Source organism: Lissotriton vulgaris, chromosome 1_1, assembly GCF_964263255.1.
Source record: "Lissotriton vulgaris chromosome 1_1, aLisVul1.2, whole genome shotgun sequence".
Classification (NCBI taxonomy): Eukaryota; Metazoa; Chordata; class Amphibia; order Caudata; family Salamandridae; genus Lissotriton; species Lissotriton vulgaris.
In genome coordinates, this window is record NC_141685.1 from 1,813,783,913 (window position 1) to 1,813,802,882 (window position 18,970).

At 44.2% G+C, this 18,970-nt stretch overlaps 1 protein-coding gene across 1 annotated transcript in view; it reads left to right on the plus strand.

Annotated features, from left to right (window-relative positions):
• NFYB (nuclear transcription factor Y subunit beta) overlaps nucleotides 1-18,970 on the plus strand; it is a 164,203-nt gene that overhangs the window by 48,520 nt on the left and 96,713 nt on the right. Inside the window, exon 2 of the mRNA XM_086919161.1 lies at nucleotides 12,668-12,761. Within this exon, the coding sequence (XP_086775287.1) occupies nucleotides 12,668-12,761 (94 nt within the window). The remainder of the gene's footprint in view (nucleotides 1-12,667; nucleotides 12,762-18,970) is intronic.

The following is an 18,970-nucleotide window of genomic DNA, read 5'->3' on the forward strand; positions in this document are numbered from 1 at the left end:
AGGGGCCGCTCCCGGGCGGCGCACCAATCTACCCCTCTGTGCCAGCACGTCATGGTGGTGGGGAAGGGAGCCGAGTTCAGCCAGTTGGCTGCAATGTCTCTTTTGGAGACCATCAGCGATGTATTCAGAAAGAGCTTTTCAGCCCTGGACCTGTCCATTCCCTCAGTGATACCCAGCAGAACATTAAATGGATTAAGGGGAACCTCCCAACCCAGAACCTCAGTGAGTTCTCTAGTTACGGACCTCAAATAGCCTGTGATCTCGGAGCAAAGCCATACCATGTGATAGAAGTCAGCGTGTGGGTGGCTGCAGCAGGGACAGGATGCATCAAGTCGGAGCCCAGCGCGGTGGAGATGCAGCGGCATAAGATAGGCAGTGTGAAGGTAATATACTTGGACTAGGCAGAGCCTTGCTGAAGCTGTGACTGCTGTGGGGGTCATCAATGCATCTCTCCAATCCGCATCATCCAAGGACCAGAGCCAGCCCTCCCATCTGTCCCTGAGGTATGACATTGTAGTGGGGGTCTTGTTGATAACGGATCAGTAGATACAGGAGATTCCCCCCTTCCCCAGGTTACCGGTCATAGTCTGAGCTTTGGATGGGCGTATTCCAGGAAGGGGGTTACCATATAAGATGTGAGAGTTGAGGGCGTGTCGTATCTGCAGGTATCGGTAGCACTAGGAAGCGTGAAGAGAGTAGTGAGATTGCAGTTCATGAAAAGTTTGAATGTGACTCCCACCCCGGATGTCACCCGGTAGGGAAATACCAATAAGGTCCCACGCTCGAATGCCAGAGAGGTTGGCGATCTCTTAAAGCCATGTCCCTCACCACAGTGAGGTATGCTGGGTCAGTTTGTTCGACCACTGGGTGGATCGTAGCAAAGCTCGCCAGGCCAGAAGTACCCCACAAGTGACTTTTGGGCAAAGTTTGGGAGATGGCATCCCCATACAACATCCCCTGAATAGCGGACAGGCCCAGGGTGTGTAGCTCTAATCGGTATGCTGTGTCCGACCATCCACCATTAAACCAGTCGTGCACAGTAAGGAGCTGAGTCGCCAGATGATAAAGGTAGAGATTAGTCATCCCCAGGCCCCCATCAAAGGGCGGGACCCGGCACTGGGCAAGGGCCAGTCGAGGCCCCCGACCTCCCCACAGGAACTTGGTGGCCATGCTGTCCAGTTCTCGGAACCACAATCTCGAGAAGGAGATATGCGTATTCTAAAGTATGTAAAGGAATATGGGGAGGACCATCCTCTTAAAGAGGGCTAGCCTGCCCATAGGATTCAGGGGCAGGGCTTGCCACTTGAGGAGATCCGTCCGGGCCTTTTTCACTAATGGAGCGACATTAAGTGTCCAAGCGAGGTCGGGGAGAAGGGCCACCCAGATACTTGAAGGACTGCCGACGAAGAGGTATCGTCGGCTGCCAATCAAAGGACTCGAGAGAGAGAGAGAGAGAGAGAGAGAGAGAGAGAGAGAGAGAGAGAGAGAGAGAGAGAGAGAGAGAGGTGGAGTGGAACCAGAACAGATTTATTCGTGTTCAACCTAAGGCCAGAGGCTTGTTCGAAGCAGCTTAAAGCCCGTAGGCATCCGGGTCCTGACTGAGCCGGATCTGCTAAGAATAGCAGAATGTCATCGGGGTCGAGGGTGATCTTGTCTTCTTCCAATGGAATACATTCTTAAGGAGCGTATTACCCCGAAGCACGTGTGGCAGGTAGCTATCACCTGATCTTTCATTGATAATTTTTTTTTCTGTCAGAATACCTACATTTCTTACTGTGCTGTTAGGATAGGGAGCTGGGCTGAGCTCGGGAGGCCACCAACCAGTTGTCCAAAGGGACTGCGCTTTTCCAAACAATGCAATCTCAGTCTTGTCCCCATTTAACTGAAGGCAATTCAGGGACATCCATGTAGCAATTTTTCTCATACATGCAGTAAAAAGTTGTTTAACATTCTCTATATCTTGCCCAAAAGAGATGACCTGTTGCATGTCGTCAGCATATGAAAGTATTTCAAAGTCATAGGACTTAACCAACTGAGCAAGGGGAGAGATTTAGATATTAGAATGTGTGGGGCTTAGGGCCGAGCCCTGGGCCACTCCCCTGCCTAGGGACAGAGTCTTAGATTGGAAAGGACCAAGAGTAATTTTTTTAGTCCTGCCCTTGAGAACGTCTCTTAGCCAATCCAGTGCAAAACATTGGCTTATACTCAATTGGCATATTTAGTTTACTTGCAAGTCCCTTGTAAAGCGACACAACATGTGCCCAGTGCCTTTAAATTAAATGCTACCAGTGGGCCTGCAGCACTGATTGTGTCACCCACTTATGTAGCCCTTTAAATATCTTAGGGCTGTCATTGGAGAGCCTGTGTGTGCATTTTTAACCTGCCACGTCGACCTGGAAAAGTATACCTTTTGCCAGGCCCAAACCTTCCTTTGTAAGACATATACGTCATCCCTAAGGTAGGCCCTAGACAGCCCTAAGGGCAGAGTGTAGTGTATTTAAAACATTGGCCATGTACTTGTAGGTTTTACATGTCCTGGTAGTGAAAAACTCCAATTCATATTTCACTACTGGAAGGCCAATGTCTCCCATAGCATACATTGAAGTTGCCTTATTACATTGTGTAAGTGTAATTTCCAACTGGTAAGAGATAACCAGTTTATGTTTGGTGTCTCTGGAATCCTAATTTAGAATCCTAACTTATGGAAAAGTCTGATTTTAAATTACAGTTCTGAAAGTGCCACTTTTAGAAAGTTGGTATTTTCTTGCCTTAGCAATTTGCTTCCTGCAGCCTAACTCTGGTCACATGAGTAGTTGGCAGTCGGGCTTTGTGTATACCTCTTAGACAGCCGCACACAATGGGAGGTTAGGTGTGACTGGATGGATCATCACTGAGGAGCTAGACCTGGCCTGACTTACAATAGGTTGTGTCTTGTCTCCACAGAAAGGGCTTGTTAGAAATGGGAGTCACTAGTTGGCAGAGGTAGGTACCTACCCTTGTCCAAATATAGACCCTGTCTTCTTGTCAGGGTAAGGGGGATACACACTTTAGATAACCCCTGCTCACCCCCTGGGTAGCTTGGCACGAGCAGACAGACTTATCCCAAAGGCAATGTGCAAAGTATTAGTACTCTAAACACACAGTAAAACAGTGATTGCACCACAAATGGACACCACACCAGTTTGGAAAAATAAAGTATCTTTATCTAAACTCAACAAGTCTATAACAACAAAAATCCAACATACAGTCTTAAGAATATGACTTTTAAAGGTTTCAAACAACTTAGTCAATAAAAAACTATGGATGCATGATTTCTCTCAAAGTACCTGTAGTTGCGACAAAATTCACAAGGCCAAACAGCCGCAGAGATGGGAAGCGTCGAGAAACAAAGAGATGCGTCTGTTGCTGAGACCCTGGGGAGGCGATGAAACAGTTCTGCTGCACGCAGGAGAAGTGATGCGTCAAATCCGGTTCGTAGGGGGAAGTGTTGCATCGATTCCGAGACAGTTCTTGTCCGCGAGTGATGCGTCAGGAAAACTTGCACAGGTACGATGCATGGAAATCCCGGATGTGTCGGCGATCGATGCGGCGCTGTCGAGTAACAATGCGTCTGCTTCAGCCGTGATCTCTCGGTGCCTCGGTTCTTGAAGTGTCAATAGTCGCTGAGTCTGTTTCGGTAGCGGTGCGGCAATGTGTGGTGATTCTTCTCGCACTGCTGTAAGAAGAGGGAAGTGTCGATTTTCTTGTAGTTGTGTTGCTTTTCCAGCTTGAGGCCCAACACAGTCACAGGCACCTCTTGGCAGGTCCGAACTCCCAGCAAGGAAGTTCAGGGGAGCTGGGGGTGAAGTCTTTGTGTCCCTGAGACTTCAGAACAGGAAGCAAGCACTACTCAAGCCCTTGGAAATCTTCCTCTTGAAGGGGGACACAGCACCCAGAAAAGTACTTTTCCTTTCCTTGGCAGAAACCTCTACCGCCGCCCAACTCCAGGTATCGCACAGCAAAGGGGCAGTACTCCTCCTGTTTCTCCAGCTCTTCTCCTTGGCAAATGTTCCTCTTGATTCCAGAAGTAGTGTAAAGTTCTGGGGTTGTAGGTCCAATACTTGTACCCCAAAATGTCTTTGTTCAAGGGTCTCTGACCCCAGTCCAAACCAGTTCTGTCCTCACTGATGCAGTATGCCCACAGGGGGTTGAGACAGCCTTGTGCAAGGAGACCGGCCCTATTCCGGTGCAAGGAAATCTCCCACCACTCTAAATGCAGCCAAGCACCATTCAGCTCAGCTCTGAGTCTTCCAGGAAGGGCTAGGCCCACCTCAACCCCCCAAGTGGCTGTCTTAAGTGAAATCACATTCCCAGCCCATGTCACTCATAAACCAGACTGTCAATACACAAACAGGCAGAGGCACATCGAATGGTTAAAGAAGGAAATGCCTACTTTCTAAAAGTGACCTACCATAGAGGTGCCTTACACGTAAGAAACGGGAATGTTAGGTTGCACTTGCCAAGTCAAAATGGCAGTTCAAAACTGCACGCAGACACTGCAGTGGCAGGTCTGAGATATCTTTTCAGGGCTACTCATGTGGGTGGGACAATCAATCCTTCAGGCCCACTAGTAGTATTTGATTTACAGGCCCTGGCACGCTTCAATGCGCTGTATTAGGAGTTCACCAGTAAATCGAATATGCCAATCAGGGAGAACCAATTGTAACAATTTATACAGGGAGCACTTGCACTTTGACACCGATCAGCAGTGGCAAAGTGCCTAAAGCATCTGAGCCAGTAAAAACGAAATCCAGCACAGCATAAAAAATACAGGAGGTAAGAGGCAAAAAGTCAGGGTAAACCACGCCAAAGATGCCAAGTCTCACAGGGCTGTATACCCCATTTAGTTAGTGTGGAGCCAGGGAAGGCAGGGCATCTATACACTTCAAAGGCATACCTCTAAAAGCTTGACCCACTTCAGAGTTCCAACTGTGTATAAAGCAAGGACCTTAGACACCACCACTTCATAACACTTCTGGACCTGTGGATACTCTTCTAGGAAAGGCGACTGCTGTGCTGCTACAAGGACTGCCATTCTGCCAGACTGCTACTCTACAGGAACTGCTGCCCTCTTGCCTTGGGAAGAAGAACTGGACCTGTAACTGCAGCTTGAACCTAGGACCCCAGAGTTATTCAAAGGGCTAGTCTGCTGGCCTCCTAATCTAAGCCCCAAGGACATAAATGGCTCCCAAACAGTTCTGCGCCCGGGCTTCAGTGAGTTCCTGACCCCCAAGTGGTACCTCACAGGTCCTGGCCCCTTGGTGTGGCTCTCCTAATCAAGTTTTTGTGTTCCACACAACTGAAAAAGGTCCCGTTCACGCAAGAACTGTGGCGCTGCTTGATCCGAAAATCAACGTGAGCCTCCAGTCCATCTCTTCACACAATAAGCATTGATTGCTCTGGAGGACCGCCACTGCAAAGCTCCAGCCCACTCTTCCGCGACCCCCGGCCTGCTCCCTTGCACTGACCACCTCCTGTAACGATGTCCTTGCTCCCTGCAACCCTCTTCCACATGAACGGGACTCTCTGCACAAAACCTGAGAAGGTAAAATTTCAGCTGGACTTATCTGGCCCGTGCTCCATTGCAGTCGGTCTGAATGTTTCACTATGATTCAGCCGCATTTGGCGCGTTACGCTTTTAGATGTTATTTTACAGTTTATTCTGAAAAAATTCATAACTCCCGTTCTACCGATTTTGATTTTTGTCGTTTTGGTCTTAATATATGTCTAACATTTTGCTCTCTTTTTCTAATTTGTTCTGGGATCTCATTGTGGGATGTTTTCACTGTTTTACTGTTTGAAGTGTTGCACAAATACTTTATACATTGCCTCTAAATTGTGTGGCTGCTCTGTGCCAAGCTACCAGAGAGTTGAGCACAGGTTAATTTGGGGTTTGCTTGTGCCTTTCCATGACTAGAATTGTGGTTGTTGGTTGACCATGGCTAACACCCCATTCAACCAGGAAGCACAGCTACTTCACAGGCTAACATGTTTTTTTGTGTGTCATTATTCATTATACCAGAAAGTGCAAGTTTCTTCTTTGCTGGAGTACATGGTTACTTGCCATCATCCTCGCAAAGCATTTCAGTGAGCTGGGTGCTGTTCTTCCTTTAGAGCATACACCTTTTTTAAGGGGATGGGTTGACCTCAAGATGCATCCAAGTTGTGCTCCATGGGTGTTGCTTTGTTTTAGAGCACACTCAGGATGTTATCCTTGCGCTGAAGAGGTGTAAGTCTAGCTAAACCTAGGGCCTAGTGGGACTACGCAAAAATCTTGGTCTTCAACTTCTTACATAATTCAAGAAGTAAGGAGAAGGTTCTTATGTGTAGCGGTAGTTCGTTCCACCCTTTAGAAGCTATGTAGAAAAATGCTGGACTGTCAGATCTAGTTTTCCATATGCGTGGGATGAATGTATATCACACCGCGAGCAAATACCACACAGTAGGTTACAACGTGGTCGTTACAATGACTGCGTTGTTACCACGCGTGGCTTTACATCGCAAGTGGTTTCTACGAATTGCACTAGATAGTGCACTGGACTTGGGAATGGTATAAATTACTATTCATACTCCAGTTAGCGCAACAGTAGGGAATGTGTTGGACTTAAAATCCAACACATTCCCTGGTGTTGTACGCCACCTAGCGCAAGTCGTAGAAACGACTTGCGATGTAAAGCCACGTGCGGGAACAACAGCGTTATAAACGCACGTGGGATGTGTACAAATGGGAGTCCAGATGAGCCGATGCATCTGGGAGGTTTGAGAAAGCAGATGCAATTGTTGAGGTATGCTGGGCCATTGCTACGTAGTGCCTTGAAAGTGTGAGTGAGGAGTTTAAATTGTGTTAATTTGTGTATGGAGAGCTAGTGCAGCTCTTTAAGGTGTGGTGTAACGTGTGGGCAGTGTGGGAGGTTGAGTTATTCTGGCCACCAAGTTCTGAATGGTCTGCAGCCTTAGGGTGAATTTTTTTGTTTATTCCAGCATAGATTTCCCATAGTTGAGCTTGCTTGTGACAAGGTCATATGTGTTGGGTATTCGGTTGATAATTAGGAGTCATTTGAAAATCTTCTGCAGCATCTTCAGGATATGGAAGCATGAGGCGGTAACAGGATTGACTTGGGTGTTCGTGTTGAGTTTGCTTTCAATGACAATCCGAGCTCTTGGCATGGGGGTGGGTATAGGTCCTAGCTCTGTTGGCCACCAAGTGGAGCCCTACTGTGGAGTGCTCTTCCAGAAGATCACAGATTCGGTCATGTTGTTCAGCTGCAGAAATTTGGTCTTCATCCAGTGGCCGATTTCTATTGCATTGCGCTGTGAGCCGGTTACTGGGAGTCTTGTGGGGAGAGAGAAAGAATGATCTGTGTGTCGTAGGAGTTGACATTAATGTCATGAGAGCTGATGAAGCTCCCTTGTACAACACGAAACCAACCAATCTCAGGTCCAGGATTGGTTGGAGCCTGCTAACCCAGTGCTCATTTTGAGGCTGTGGGCCTGCAGCTACAATCTCTCTGCTGTTTCTCAGCCCTGGTATTGCAGGCTCTGAAGTGCGCAGGTCAGATTGGCCGGCTGTAGGAATGCAGCCAATCCGACATGCACCCTGGCAGGGGGCTGAAGTGATAGTGCAATTGAACTGATCAGCTTCGTCCCCTGCCCTCGCGCTTTAACAGCGTGAGCCTATCACATATACTAAAATGGTATTACCATTTTATTGTTGTGTGCCTGCTGCACTCGCAGAAGGTGGGGGCAACGCACCTCCCCCAAAACGGAGGAGTCGCCCCTGATTAATTGCATAACTTCCTCGAGAATGCTGTTTACCAACTTAAATAATGTTGTAATGAAATATAATTCACAACATAACTAATAAAATATGCATGAATCACAATAAAGAGAAACAATACTTGAAGAATATACAAATCTAAAACCGTGAGTATGATGTAGTGCTTAAGTGTTTGTGCTGTGCTTATTCAATTGTTTTTGAACAAAGTGATCTATATACATGTACAAAGAGTGAATATAGTGTTTGGTACAGAAAACAATGACTTGATGTAAGATCTGTGAATATTCAAACACACATCCACTTTAAGGAGTGACAATCAATTTGGTGAATATCCCTTAGGCATCATTAGGAGTGTCAAATGATTTTGCTCATATTTGTAAAGTCTAGGTGTAAAGTCTGTCCAAAAGGTAAAAGCCTAGAGGTCTCTCCTTTCGGCTTTGGGAACACAGATGTACTGGCATTGTCAGTGCTTTTTTGGCGATGCTCAACAGCATCTGTAAAAAGAAGGGAAAAATAAAGCGCAATGATATATAAGCGTACATGTGAACATCACTCATGAGAATGCATGTATCATGACTCAAAGGCTTTCCCACTGTGTTGACGCATGCATGCTTCACCACTCGTTCACCATTTTAATTTACCCTTCCAAGGTGGTAAACGCTAATTTTGAGGACTAAATGATAACAAGCATTGGCATATCCAATAGGTCTCGCCTTTGGAACCTTATAAGTGTTTAGTTATCCAGCATAATATCATTGGTGCAACAACTTCAACTGTTGCATGGCTAAACACTTATAAGGTCCCAAAGGCGAGATTTATTGGCTATGCCAATGCTGTTTTTTTAAGGGATAGAGCAGGAAATTTAAGTATCTTTGTAGATATGTTGCTGTTGTGTTCTCTCCCTGTCACACAACATAGTGCAGCAACTCTGGTTGCTGCACAGCATTGCGTGGGGTTTTAGTACACATACGATGTGCATGCAGTTAACCTTTGGCATATAACACACGTGAACGCAATATTTGACACTTCAGGTCCAATAATAGAGACAATCGAACTGACTAGGGCAGATATTATGAACAAGGGTGTATAGCAACAGCCCTTAACCTCAAACTACAAAGGCAATCCGGTGCACGCCCAGATTGTGAATCACGCAAAAGGATGTTTGGCAACAGCTCAGAAAAGGTAAACAAATAAAAACTCTGGCACTGGAAGAAAAGACAGACCCTCAAAAATAAGTGGAAGAGATGGCTAAAGCAGGCAGCATTATATGAGAAGCTCATATGATTGCCAATGAAAGGAAGTGTACCCAGCCCAATCTGAGCAAAATATCTCCAAGGGGGGGTAACACAGGCGAGGCGATGATCCTAGAAGCACCCCAGGAGGGAACAGAGGAACCAGGAACAATAGGCTGATAAATGGTAGAAGGAATGACGATCCGGTTGTGAGAAAGACTGCTGAATGCAGATGATACTATTAAGGAACCTTAGATACTAATGCATAACTTGATGTGATGAGCACACGGCCAGGCTCAGTTTCTCCTCTGGAATGCAACAGAGTTATGGACATTCCTGGCATATGCTATTAATGTTGTCATGATCTCGCTCGCTTGGGAATACAGTGTTTAAGCGTTGCACTTCTGTTTACAATGTTATTAAAGCAGACATGGGTCAATGGGGTAAGAGAGAGCGAACCTGGGAGTGGTGCACGCGTGTGCGTGCAGTTTGCTCTTTTTTGAAGCACATACTCGTGCTTGTGGAGCGCTCCTGCTCCCTCCCGCAAGCTGGATGCTGCCACAAGCACGATTATGTGCTTTGAAAAAGAGCAGAACGATGACTGAAGGTCTCCTAAGCAGCGCATGTGTGCTGCGTAGGCGAGACCTAAAAAGGGCGTTAACGCACTTTAGCATTTTAAAAAAAAATTTTAAAGAGCTTTACGAGGGAGGGAAAGGGCCAGTGGTGGAGTGGGCATGGGGTCAAGTAAACACTAAGCAGTGGGAGATGCAAGTGGAGGAGGAGTGATGGAGGTTGTTTAAATAAATAAATAAAAAGACAAAGAAGCCAAGCTTGTTGGGAAGGTCTGAGGGAAGCAATAGACCAGTTTAGGTGAGGAGCAGCATGGAGATCGCAGGAGTGTGGGTACTTGAGGGGAGAAACATTCCTCCGGCAATAAAGCAAGAGAGTTCTTGAAAGAAAAAGGAAAATGTAGTTTCCTTATCTGAACTCATGAGAGATACAAGTCATCCAGTTAAAAGGATGGCGAAGAAGCTATTTTGCAGGCGAAGAACAAACACAAGAAGAGGAATGAAAAGCATTGAATAAGATTTCAAGCAAATGAGATTGATTACAGCCGATTGGCTTTCTTACCAATGTGCTAACCCAAAAGCCACTATTCGTATTCGTACTTTGCACAGTTGGTTTTAGACAGCTACAAAATGTCTGTAGGAGAGATCTAAAAGGCCATATACTTATTTACTGCTATGAGTTGATTCTGGGAACTTAAAAAACAAACAAAAGTTAAGCAGAATGGGATCGTTCAGGTTTGATATTGTATAGTTCTGAAGGTGGTAACAATGTTGTTTAAAAAATTTGATTAAACAAAGTGCAATGCATCTACAACTTGTGGAAAAAAGGAAGAAACCTATTTCATAATTCGACAGTAACCTTAATTGAGGGTTACTGGGGAGAGAAGGGTTTTATTACATGTGTTGCTACTCATAACATGGACTGGATTGGTGAGGACCGAGGCAGAAGCTCTGCTCCCTTCCGTGGCACACAAAGTCGGATTTGAATCCAGCCCCCAAGATTACAACGCCGGCTGTCTAGCTCTTAGACCACCTCTTAATTTACGAGCCTTAGGTTGAGACAGGAGTGTCCTGCCTCGTTTTTGACTCTTGTTTAAGTTTAGAGGTATCAGGGTCCCAACTGCATTTTGCATTTATTGCGGATCCAACTTTCGCTCTATGGATTGTATGGGTCATTATTGACCATATTGATAGAAATACCGTAGTGTTTAGATAAAGGTGTCTGTTTTGTTTATTCTGCCTCTATTTAAAATTAAAATACCGTGTAACACCTGCCCTACCAGCTAAGTACAAGACTGGTATCACAGGTTATTGTTGCATTATCATAAGTTGGTAATGTGGCTGTAACTTGAGATTTCAAACTTTTTTAGGATAAAGAATTTCTGATTCGACCATGTTTTAAAAAAACACTATTAAAGTGAATGTGTCTACTGCTAAACCTGTGAGCGTCTGATTTCGCTTGTTGTTAAATTCCATTAGATATTGCCTGTTCAGCTGTGGACAGATTTGGATCCTTAATTATTTCTGTAGATGCTGCTGCTCATATCGTCTATGATGTATATGTCTCTGATCCAGACTTAAGTATACAAAAAATTGATTGATGGAATGCTTGAACTAATCTGACCTACTGGTAATTACTCAGGCCGCATCGCAGTCCATTATTATTTTGCAAACCATGCCACCTCTGTTTGGACATAGCCCTATGCAAATCATTCTTGACCCTGCTACAGTGGGAACAGTCCACCCTGAATTGCTAGGCGAGGTCCTCCCTGAACTGGAACACAAGAACCCAAGACCCGTTTTGCAGTTATTAGGGCTTATCAGTCTGGTATAGCCTAATTCCAGTAGCACATTTCACGGGATCCATATTGCACTGGCCCCAGTTTGGTATACCAGTCCCACTAAGCATTTCATCCATCACTTCTTAGTATACTTCAGTCTAGACAAACCTTGGTGGTTATTTCTTGAGTCCTTTGAATGCTTGAGGGTAGCACAAGATGTCTTTTTGTCATTGGTTTGAACCGTTTGAAAAAGCTAGCAGTATGTCATTCATAGTGGAGTGATATTACTTAAGTGTGCGCCCTCTATTTTCTAGACTAATGGGCCCTAATTACTAGTTCAGTTCCAGAATTTTAAATGGAAAAAAACTACTAAACTAAATCTTGAAGTAGTGCTACACTCTTAAAAAGAAAAACTCTTATATTTAGGCAAAATAAGTGTCAGTGTACCTTATCTATGGTGGTGTCTCTCTGGCCAGTATATATGTCGGAGATTGCATGTCTCCCCTCCCTTGTAAATTCTTATCTCAAGAATTGGATTAAGTTCTAAGGCTAGATTTTCGGGAGGGCGATGACTTTTTCAAGTGAGCCAAGGTATTGACATCAAAAAGAACCTGGCTTGACCTGTCATATCTATTGAGAAACTCAAGAATAATGTATGCACAAATATGAAGAGAGGAAAGAGACTGTGATGGATACAAAGACTTAAGGGGAATACAAATAGCACCAGAGGCCGCATTTTGTAATGAAAGACTACTAAAAGAATTGGGGCTTACAGTATAGTATGAGACTGAAAAAGACATGCTTAACAGTAGTAAACATACATGATAAGATAATAAATGAGTCCTCGTTTTGCAGAAGTGATACCTAATAGCTGGGGGATAAGTGTCTAAGCCTGAAATCCTAGTGACAAGTAAGGTTTAAACTGGTGACCTTCTAAGATCTTTTTGAGATAGACATAAATTGTTGGTTGGTTAGAAGCAATTGTTTCCTGTGTTGAGATCATTGGCAACTGTGTTTTGAATTGTATTTATGAATACAACATAGTATGGTAGCGTTTCAAGGCAATGCTGGCATAGTATGATGGTGCTACATGCAATGACAATTAGATCAAGAGGGGTTCTATTTCAAAATTTAAAACAAGTAAAAGGAGACGAAAGTGAAAACGATACGATTATGTATTCAACGGTGTAATCAGCCAACTAGTCTGGCTGTTGTTTAACTCTTTATTTGCATTTTTTTTCATGAGATTGTTTCTGTGTTTTTTGCCAGATGGATGGCGACGGTTCAGCAACAGATCCTTCCCAGTTAGGAATTGCTGGAGACTATATTGGTGGAAGCCATTATGTAATAGCACCACATGAGGGTAAGAATCGGATTAACTGACAATATAAACTGCAAATCTAAATATTTCTCTGTTGTTTTTGTGGATTTTCTCCCCTTTAAGTGTGATTGAATTAACTTTGGCGAAAGAAGAACATTTTCAAGCTTAAATGTAAAGGAGAATATAATACATAGAAGAGGACTGTGATAAAAGCTGCAAAGGCTATTAAAATGAAAAAACTGGGTGTCGTGGCCGTGATGCCAACAAGAGTGGATGCTAATCCCTAGAGTTCCCATGTGGCTCTCTAGGCCAGAGCCCTTAACGTGTACCACCTTTGGAGCCCTCTGGTGCAAATTTGCAGCCATAACCTAATAACACTGAATGGCGTTTGAGAAAGGTGGTTCGGTGTTGGTGCCACTGGCTTACATTGTCAACGTAGTGGAATATAAGGTGGCGATTGAAGGCAATGAGACACGACTCCTATGAATTCTTTGCAGATGATTTGACCAGGGGTGAGGTGAGGGTGGACTGCAACTGTCCCAGTAGAGATGACAGAGGGGCAGTCCTGTATACTTTGGCGGGGAGTGGGGCGCAATAAGGTTGTGGCCAGATCAGCAAAGGAAGTGAACAACCACTAGTGTTAACTGTTAACTTTGTTTTATATATAATACTGCTACATTAAAAAGGTGATGGAGCACTTTACATGAAACCGAATGATACATCGGTCAACCAACGTGAGAAAACATTACTTCAGCTGGGGCGGAACAAAACTGGATTGCGTCAAAGGGGAAGGAGTCCAAAACAGCATAGGGAGGTGAGGTGAAATAGTATTGAGTGTCATGTAACACTTACAGTACCATGGAAGCAACCCGAACCTAATGCCAAGGGATTGTATTGGAGACTAGATTGCAAAGGAAGGCCATGATGAAAGAATGTTTAGGGCTTATCTTAATCGTGGAGGGTGATCATTCCAGGTGTAATGGTGAAACCGAAAAATGATTGCTTTCTTGTTTGTGGAAAATCTTGATCCAACAAGATTGGGAAGACAGCTCAGTCTTCCATTGCGGAGGTCTTTGAATGTGACACAGAAGATATTAAACATAATCTGAGCTTCTAAGTGCAGCCAATGAAGATCTACCAAAACGAGAGTGATGTGGTCATATTTGTTTCTTTTTATCAATTAACCAGATGGCGGAATGGAGTATAGCTTTCAAGGGCAATAGGTTGTTCGTTGTGAGGCCAGCTAGGATGGCATAATCTGTGTCAATTTAAGAAATTATTAGGACTTTGGCTGTGGACTTCAGCTGCTTGTTGGATAGAAAATACTTTTTTGTTGTTGCTTATAATTGGTGCAAATTCAAATTTACAATCTGCACCACTTGTAATTGCATAGACATGGAAAGTGTAATTCCAAAACTAGTGATTTGACACAAGCTAATGGAGGTGGTGCATAGCCATGTCTTATTATTTCTTCTTACAGACTATTCTTAGATTCGTAGGAGATTTATATAAATTCTGCCTTTTGTGGATTACATTTTAGGCAGATGGCTGACATCCTTTCGAGCAGTTTCTTCATTTTTATGAAAAGTGGTTTGGTCGTGCCCTCTATGGGCGAAGCAAGTATTACTCTCATGCCCAAACATAAAATAGACCCCATATTGTTGCCTACCCTCCAGGCCATTGGCCTGTTAATGCAAAATGAAATCGTAAAATGATGATGACTTTTTGACCATCTTCTGCCTGATGATATACTGACTTCATCAAGATTCGTCAAGCACACAGAATGTACTTTTTGGGACCAAGGTTAATTTCCTTGGTGATGACATGCTGTGACACACCCTCATCTAGAAGAGGCTTGATTGGTAGCACCTCATCCTCTTTGTGTCATGACAGGCATAAGGCGGGGATGCTCACTTCCCCTCTTATTTTCTCTCAGCCTTTTTCAATAAAGATAAGAAATGGTTATAAGGTAAAATGGATCCACTTGGCCCTGGACAGCAATAGGATTGACTCTTTTACTTACAATGCCATATCATGATGCCTCCCTTGTCTACTTGATGTAAAATGTAGCATCCTTTGAAAGAGCAGTAGGCTTCAAAATAAACCGTAGCCAAATCTGAAATCCTTAACTTAACTAGCTAGCTGTCTTTATTGTAAACAAAATCTAGAACCCTACCAAAGACCGTCTAAGAAGGCCATACGTAGATTTTTAACTGGGGGGCTCATCAATGCCCGCTCCATGTGCAAGAATGCACTTCACACATACGATCTCATCTCAGAAAATGATCTGGATTGTTTATTAGTCACAAAAACATGGCTCAGAGACTGGTCTAACCCTGATGTAGTTCAGGCTTTGCCCTTGGCTTCCTCATACAGAGATTGGACAGACCCTCTCAGCGAGGAGGAGGGTTGACTAATATCCATCGAGACACCCTCAAATGTACCACTATGGAATTACCGGATATAAAAGGAGCAGAATATCTTGGTTTTAGCTTTCGGGCCCACGACTCATTTACCTTTTCTGGGGCACTGATATATCGCCCCCCTGGACAACCGATTCAGTTTTTAGAAAGTGTGGGTGAAGTTCTAACGAATTTAACTCTCAAATCGGCCAACTCTACTCTATTAGGTGATTTAAACCTCCATCTGGATAGCATCAGTGACCCTAATGCGTTATGTTTCAAAGAGATCTTACATGTTCTGGGGCTGACGGTACTAACAACGGAACCCACACATAAAGCTGGGCATATCCTAGACTGCATCAGCTCTAATCTAGGCACTATGAAGGTTGAATCCTCTTCAACTCAAACTTGGTCGGACCACAAATTCATCGCGTTCAGCCTTGGAACCAATGGCAAAAAGGTAACGAAGACAGCTAGGTCAGGCAAGGAGACGCCTACCCCACGTTGGGGAAAAATTATAGAACATCCAGATCTCAACAGCTGGGTGAAGGAGAGCAGACCATCTTTGCTAGGGGATGTGACACTTGATAATCAAAGCTATGAGGGGGGGGATGAGGACCATCGGGGAAAGAATTAAATCTCGGGGGGACACAAAAGCAGAAATCTAGACAAGGGAAAACATCCGCTCCCTGGTTTACCAGTTCATTAAAAGAAACACTACGAAAAGTGAGAATACTAGAGCGGAGATGGCGCAGACACTACAATAGTAATGATCAGGAGCCTTACAAAATGGCTAGGAGAAACTATCACGCGTCAATTACACGCGCAAAAGCAACCTATTTTACTAATTTGATTGAAACCTCACAAAATAAGCAAAAGGAAATTTTCCAAATTGTTAATAGTTTCATAAACCCAAAAACCCTCTCTAAGGAAATCCCGCCATCTCAGACCTTTTGCAATGGGATAGCAACCTTCTTTGATCAGAAAATAATCAATCTTACTAAAGATTTCCCTCAGGTCAATCTGGAGGGGCTAGAGCCAATACTTAACATTCAAAACAAAGAGCCTCACTCAGTAGGTTGGGAAACCTTTGCCATGATTAGTCTGGAAGAGTCCTCCCAAGCCATTTCTACAATCAATTCAGGATCACCGTTCGATCCTTGCCCCCCTGCTCTGCTAAATGCTATAAAAGAGGAGGTCAACCCTGTGATCAATTCAATTCTCAATTCATCATTTCAAACCGGGGAGATTCCAGCATGCTGGAATGTCGCAGCTGTTAGACCACTACAGAAAAAAAGCTTTACGGGACCCCACAGTCCTATCTAATTTACGGCCCATTTCATTACTCCCAGCTCTATCTAAACTTGCTGAATCTTTTGTCAACAAGCAGCTCTCGGCCTATTTGGAGGAGAACGATATTCTTCATCCAAATCAAGTTGGTTTTGGAGCTCATCACTCCACAGAATCCGCACTTCTGTCCACTACAGAGGCCATAAGAGCTGCACTGGATCAGGGCAAGAGGGCAGTCCTGATCCTATTAGATTTATCTGCAACGTGTGAGTGTCCCTTGCTATCTTATTACATCACCTGGCCAATGCAGGCATAGCGGGCACCGTGTTAAAGTGGTTTAAAAACTTTCTGATGCACAGAAAGCAGATTACTATGCTAAGCCAGTTCTGTTCCGAAGAGAAGGTGGTTCGGTCAGGGGTTCCTCAGGGCTCAAGTTTGAGCCCCACTTTATTCAACTTATATATGGTCCCCCTGATCGATCTTATCTCCTCCTTTAACATCAGCTCTATAGCGTATGCCGACGACACTCAACTAGTTCTAGTCTTAGATGAACTAATTTTGAAAGAGTGTCTGACGTCGACCTTTGCATGGATGAACAATAACCATCTTAAATGTAATTCTGCCAAAATGGAAATCCTGCTGTTTGGTCAAAACAACATCTTCTCCCCTCTTGCCTGCTGGCCAAAAGAAGCAGAAGCCCCGCCAAACACCATCACGGCAGCACACAATCTAGGAATTAAATTTGATGAGACCCTCTCTTTTAAACAGCAGGCTAGAGAAGTCGCTGGCTTATGCTTCAACACCATAAAGGGCCTCAGGAAATTTTTCGATCTCTTGCCCCTATCAGCCAGACGTACTGTTGCGGTGGCGTTAATTACATCCAAAATAGATTATTGTAATAGCCTATATGCAGGGGCAAATAAATCTGTCCTGCATGAATTGCAGATGGTTCAAAACGCGGCAGTAAGGCTGGTCCTTAGATGGCCAAGAAAATCTTCGGCCTCGGCAGCGCTGGATGCGCTCCATTGGCTGCCCATGCAGAAGCGCATCCTGTATAAGGTCCTCACGATCACCTTTAGGGCCTTTCACAAGCATGGTCCACGATATCTGTATAACAAGTTTAACAGATACCATCCCACTCAAGAACTTAGATCAGCAACAACCAATCTGATGATTGTTCCAAAATTTAGATTAGCAACAAAAGGAGGAAAAACCCTGGCAGTAATAGGTGCTAAGGCATGGAACAAATTGCCTCATCAACTTCGTGCAATCACCTCCGAACATAAGTTCAGGAAACTTCTCAAAACTTGGATTTATAGCCTAGCTGACTTGGTCTGTAAAACACTTGTTTAAATCTCTTTCCTAATGTGTGAGAACAGTAAATGTTACCATCTTTCAGCTCACGAGTCTAAGCGCCATGAGGCTCCTTGGAGTGGCAGTGCGCTATATAAATCTTTCCTCACAACATACTTCGGGTGAAAGTAGAGACCCTTCAGGGGCATACTTTATTTAAGTGGGCTGCTAGGTCATCACATACCTGGGTGTTAACATTGTTCTGGCAAAGTAAGGAATTTGAAGGAATGGCAAAGATCCTTTGGATTGCGTCAGGCCTCATCCCTATAAAAAGCCACACTCATGAGATAGAGACCCCAACCTGGCCACTGGTACCATAGATCAAGACGCGCATCCACCCAGCACCACTCTGGGACTATGGGTACTAGAGGCATCATCCTTCTAAGTCACTCCGTCGGCAAGTGAGGGAATCTGCACTCTGATGACAGGCTTGGCTTCCTGGCCAATGATTACCAGGTCCACAGACTGTATAAAGAGGTCTAGAGAAAGCTGAGCTTACAATCGCAATGTCTTTGGGCAGTTAGTAATGGGGATCAAAGACAGTCCAGTCTTTGTCTTCATCAACCCTCCAGTTCTGTATGTGGTAATGGTTGCTTCTATGCAGTGCAAAATGTCATTCTGTCAAACCATCAAGGATGCAATAATGTTTTGAGGTATATTGGGGAAGAAATGCACCAATCATACGATTCTACCACTTCTTTCTATGGATGGCACCAATTAAGACGCCTGCATCTTCTACCTCAATAGAAACCATGACCTGCAGTCTTTGGACCACCTTTTCATCACTTTTTGTAATCCATGATATGTCTTCAATGCTATTAGAAACGACCATTGCAGATAGATTGTCTTGTATCATTCCCGTGTTACACTCTGTAAGGGCCAGAAACTCCGTCTGGTGTCTCTGCACAGTCATAGAACTTTGAAGTTGTCTCTTGTGCTACCACCTTGTGGTTGAGATTCCTACTCCTTTATGATAAGAAAGAGCATACAAGCGAAGATTACCAGTCACTTTAAAGGTAACATTCTCCTTCCCCCCTTGCTTGTGGGGTTTTAACTTGGCACAATGAATTAAACGTCTTGCAACCTCCTATAACATAAACTAGCCTCAGTCAAAAGAGAGATATGCAATCCTCTCCATTATTCTGAGTTTTAAAACAGCAAAATCCTTATTGCAAACAGAATTATCTCAACATTGATTAACAAATT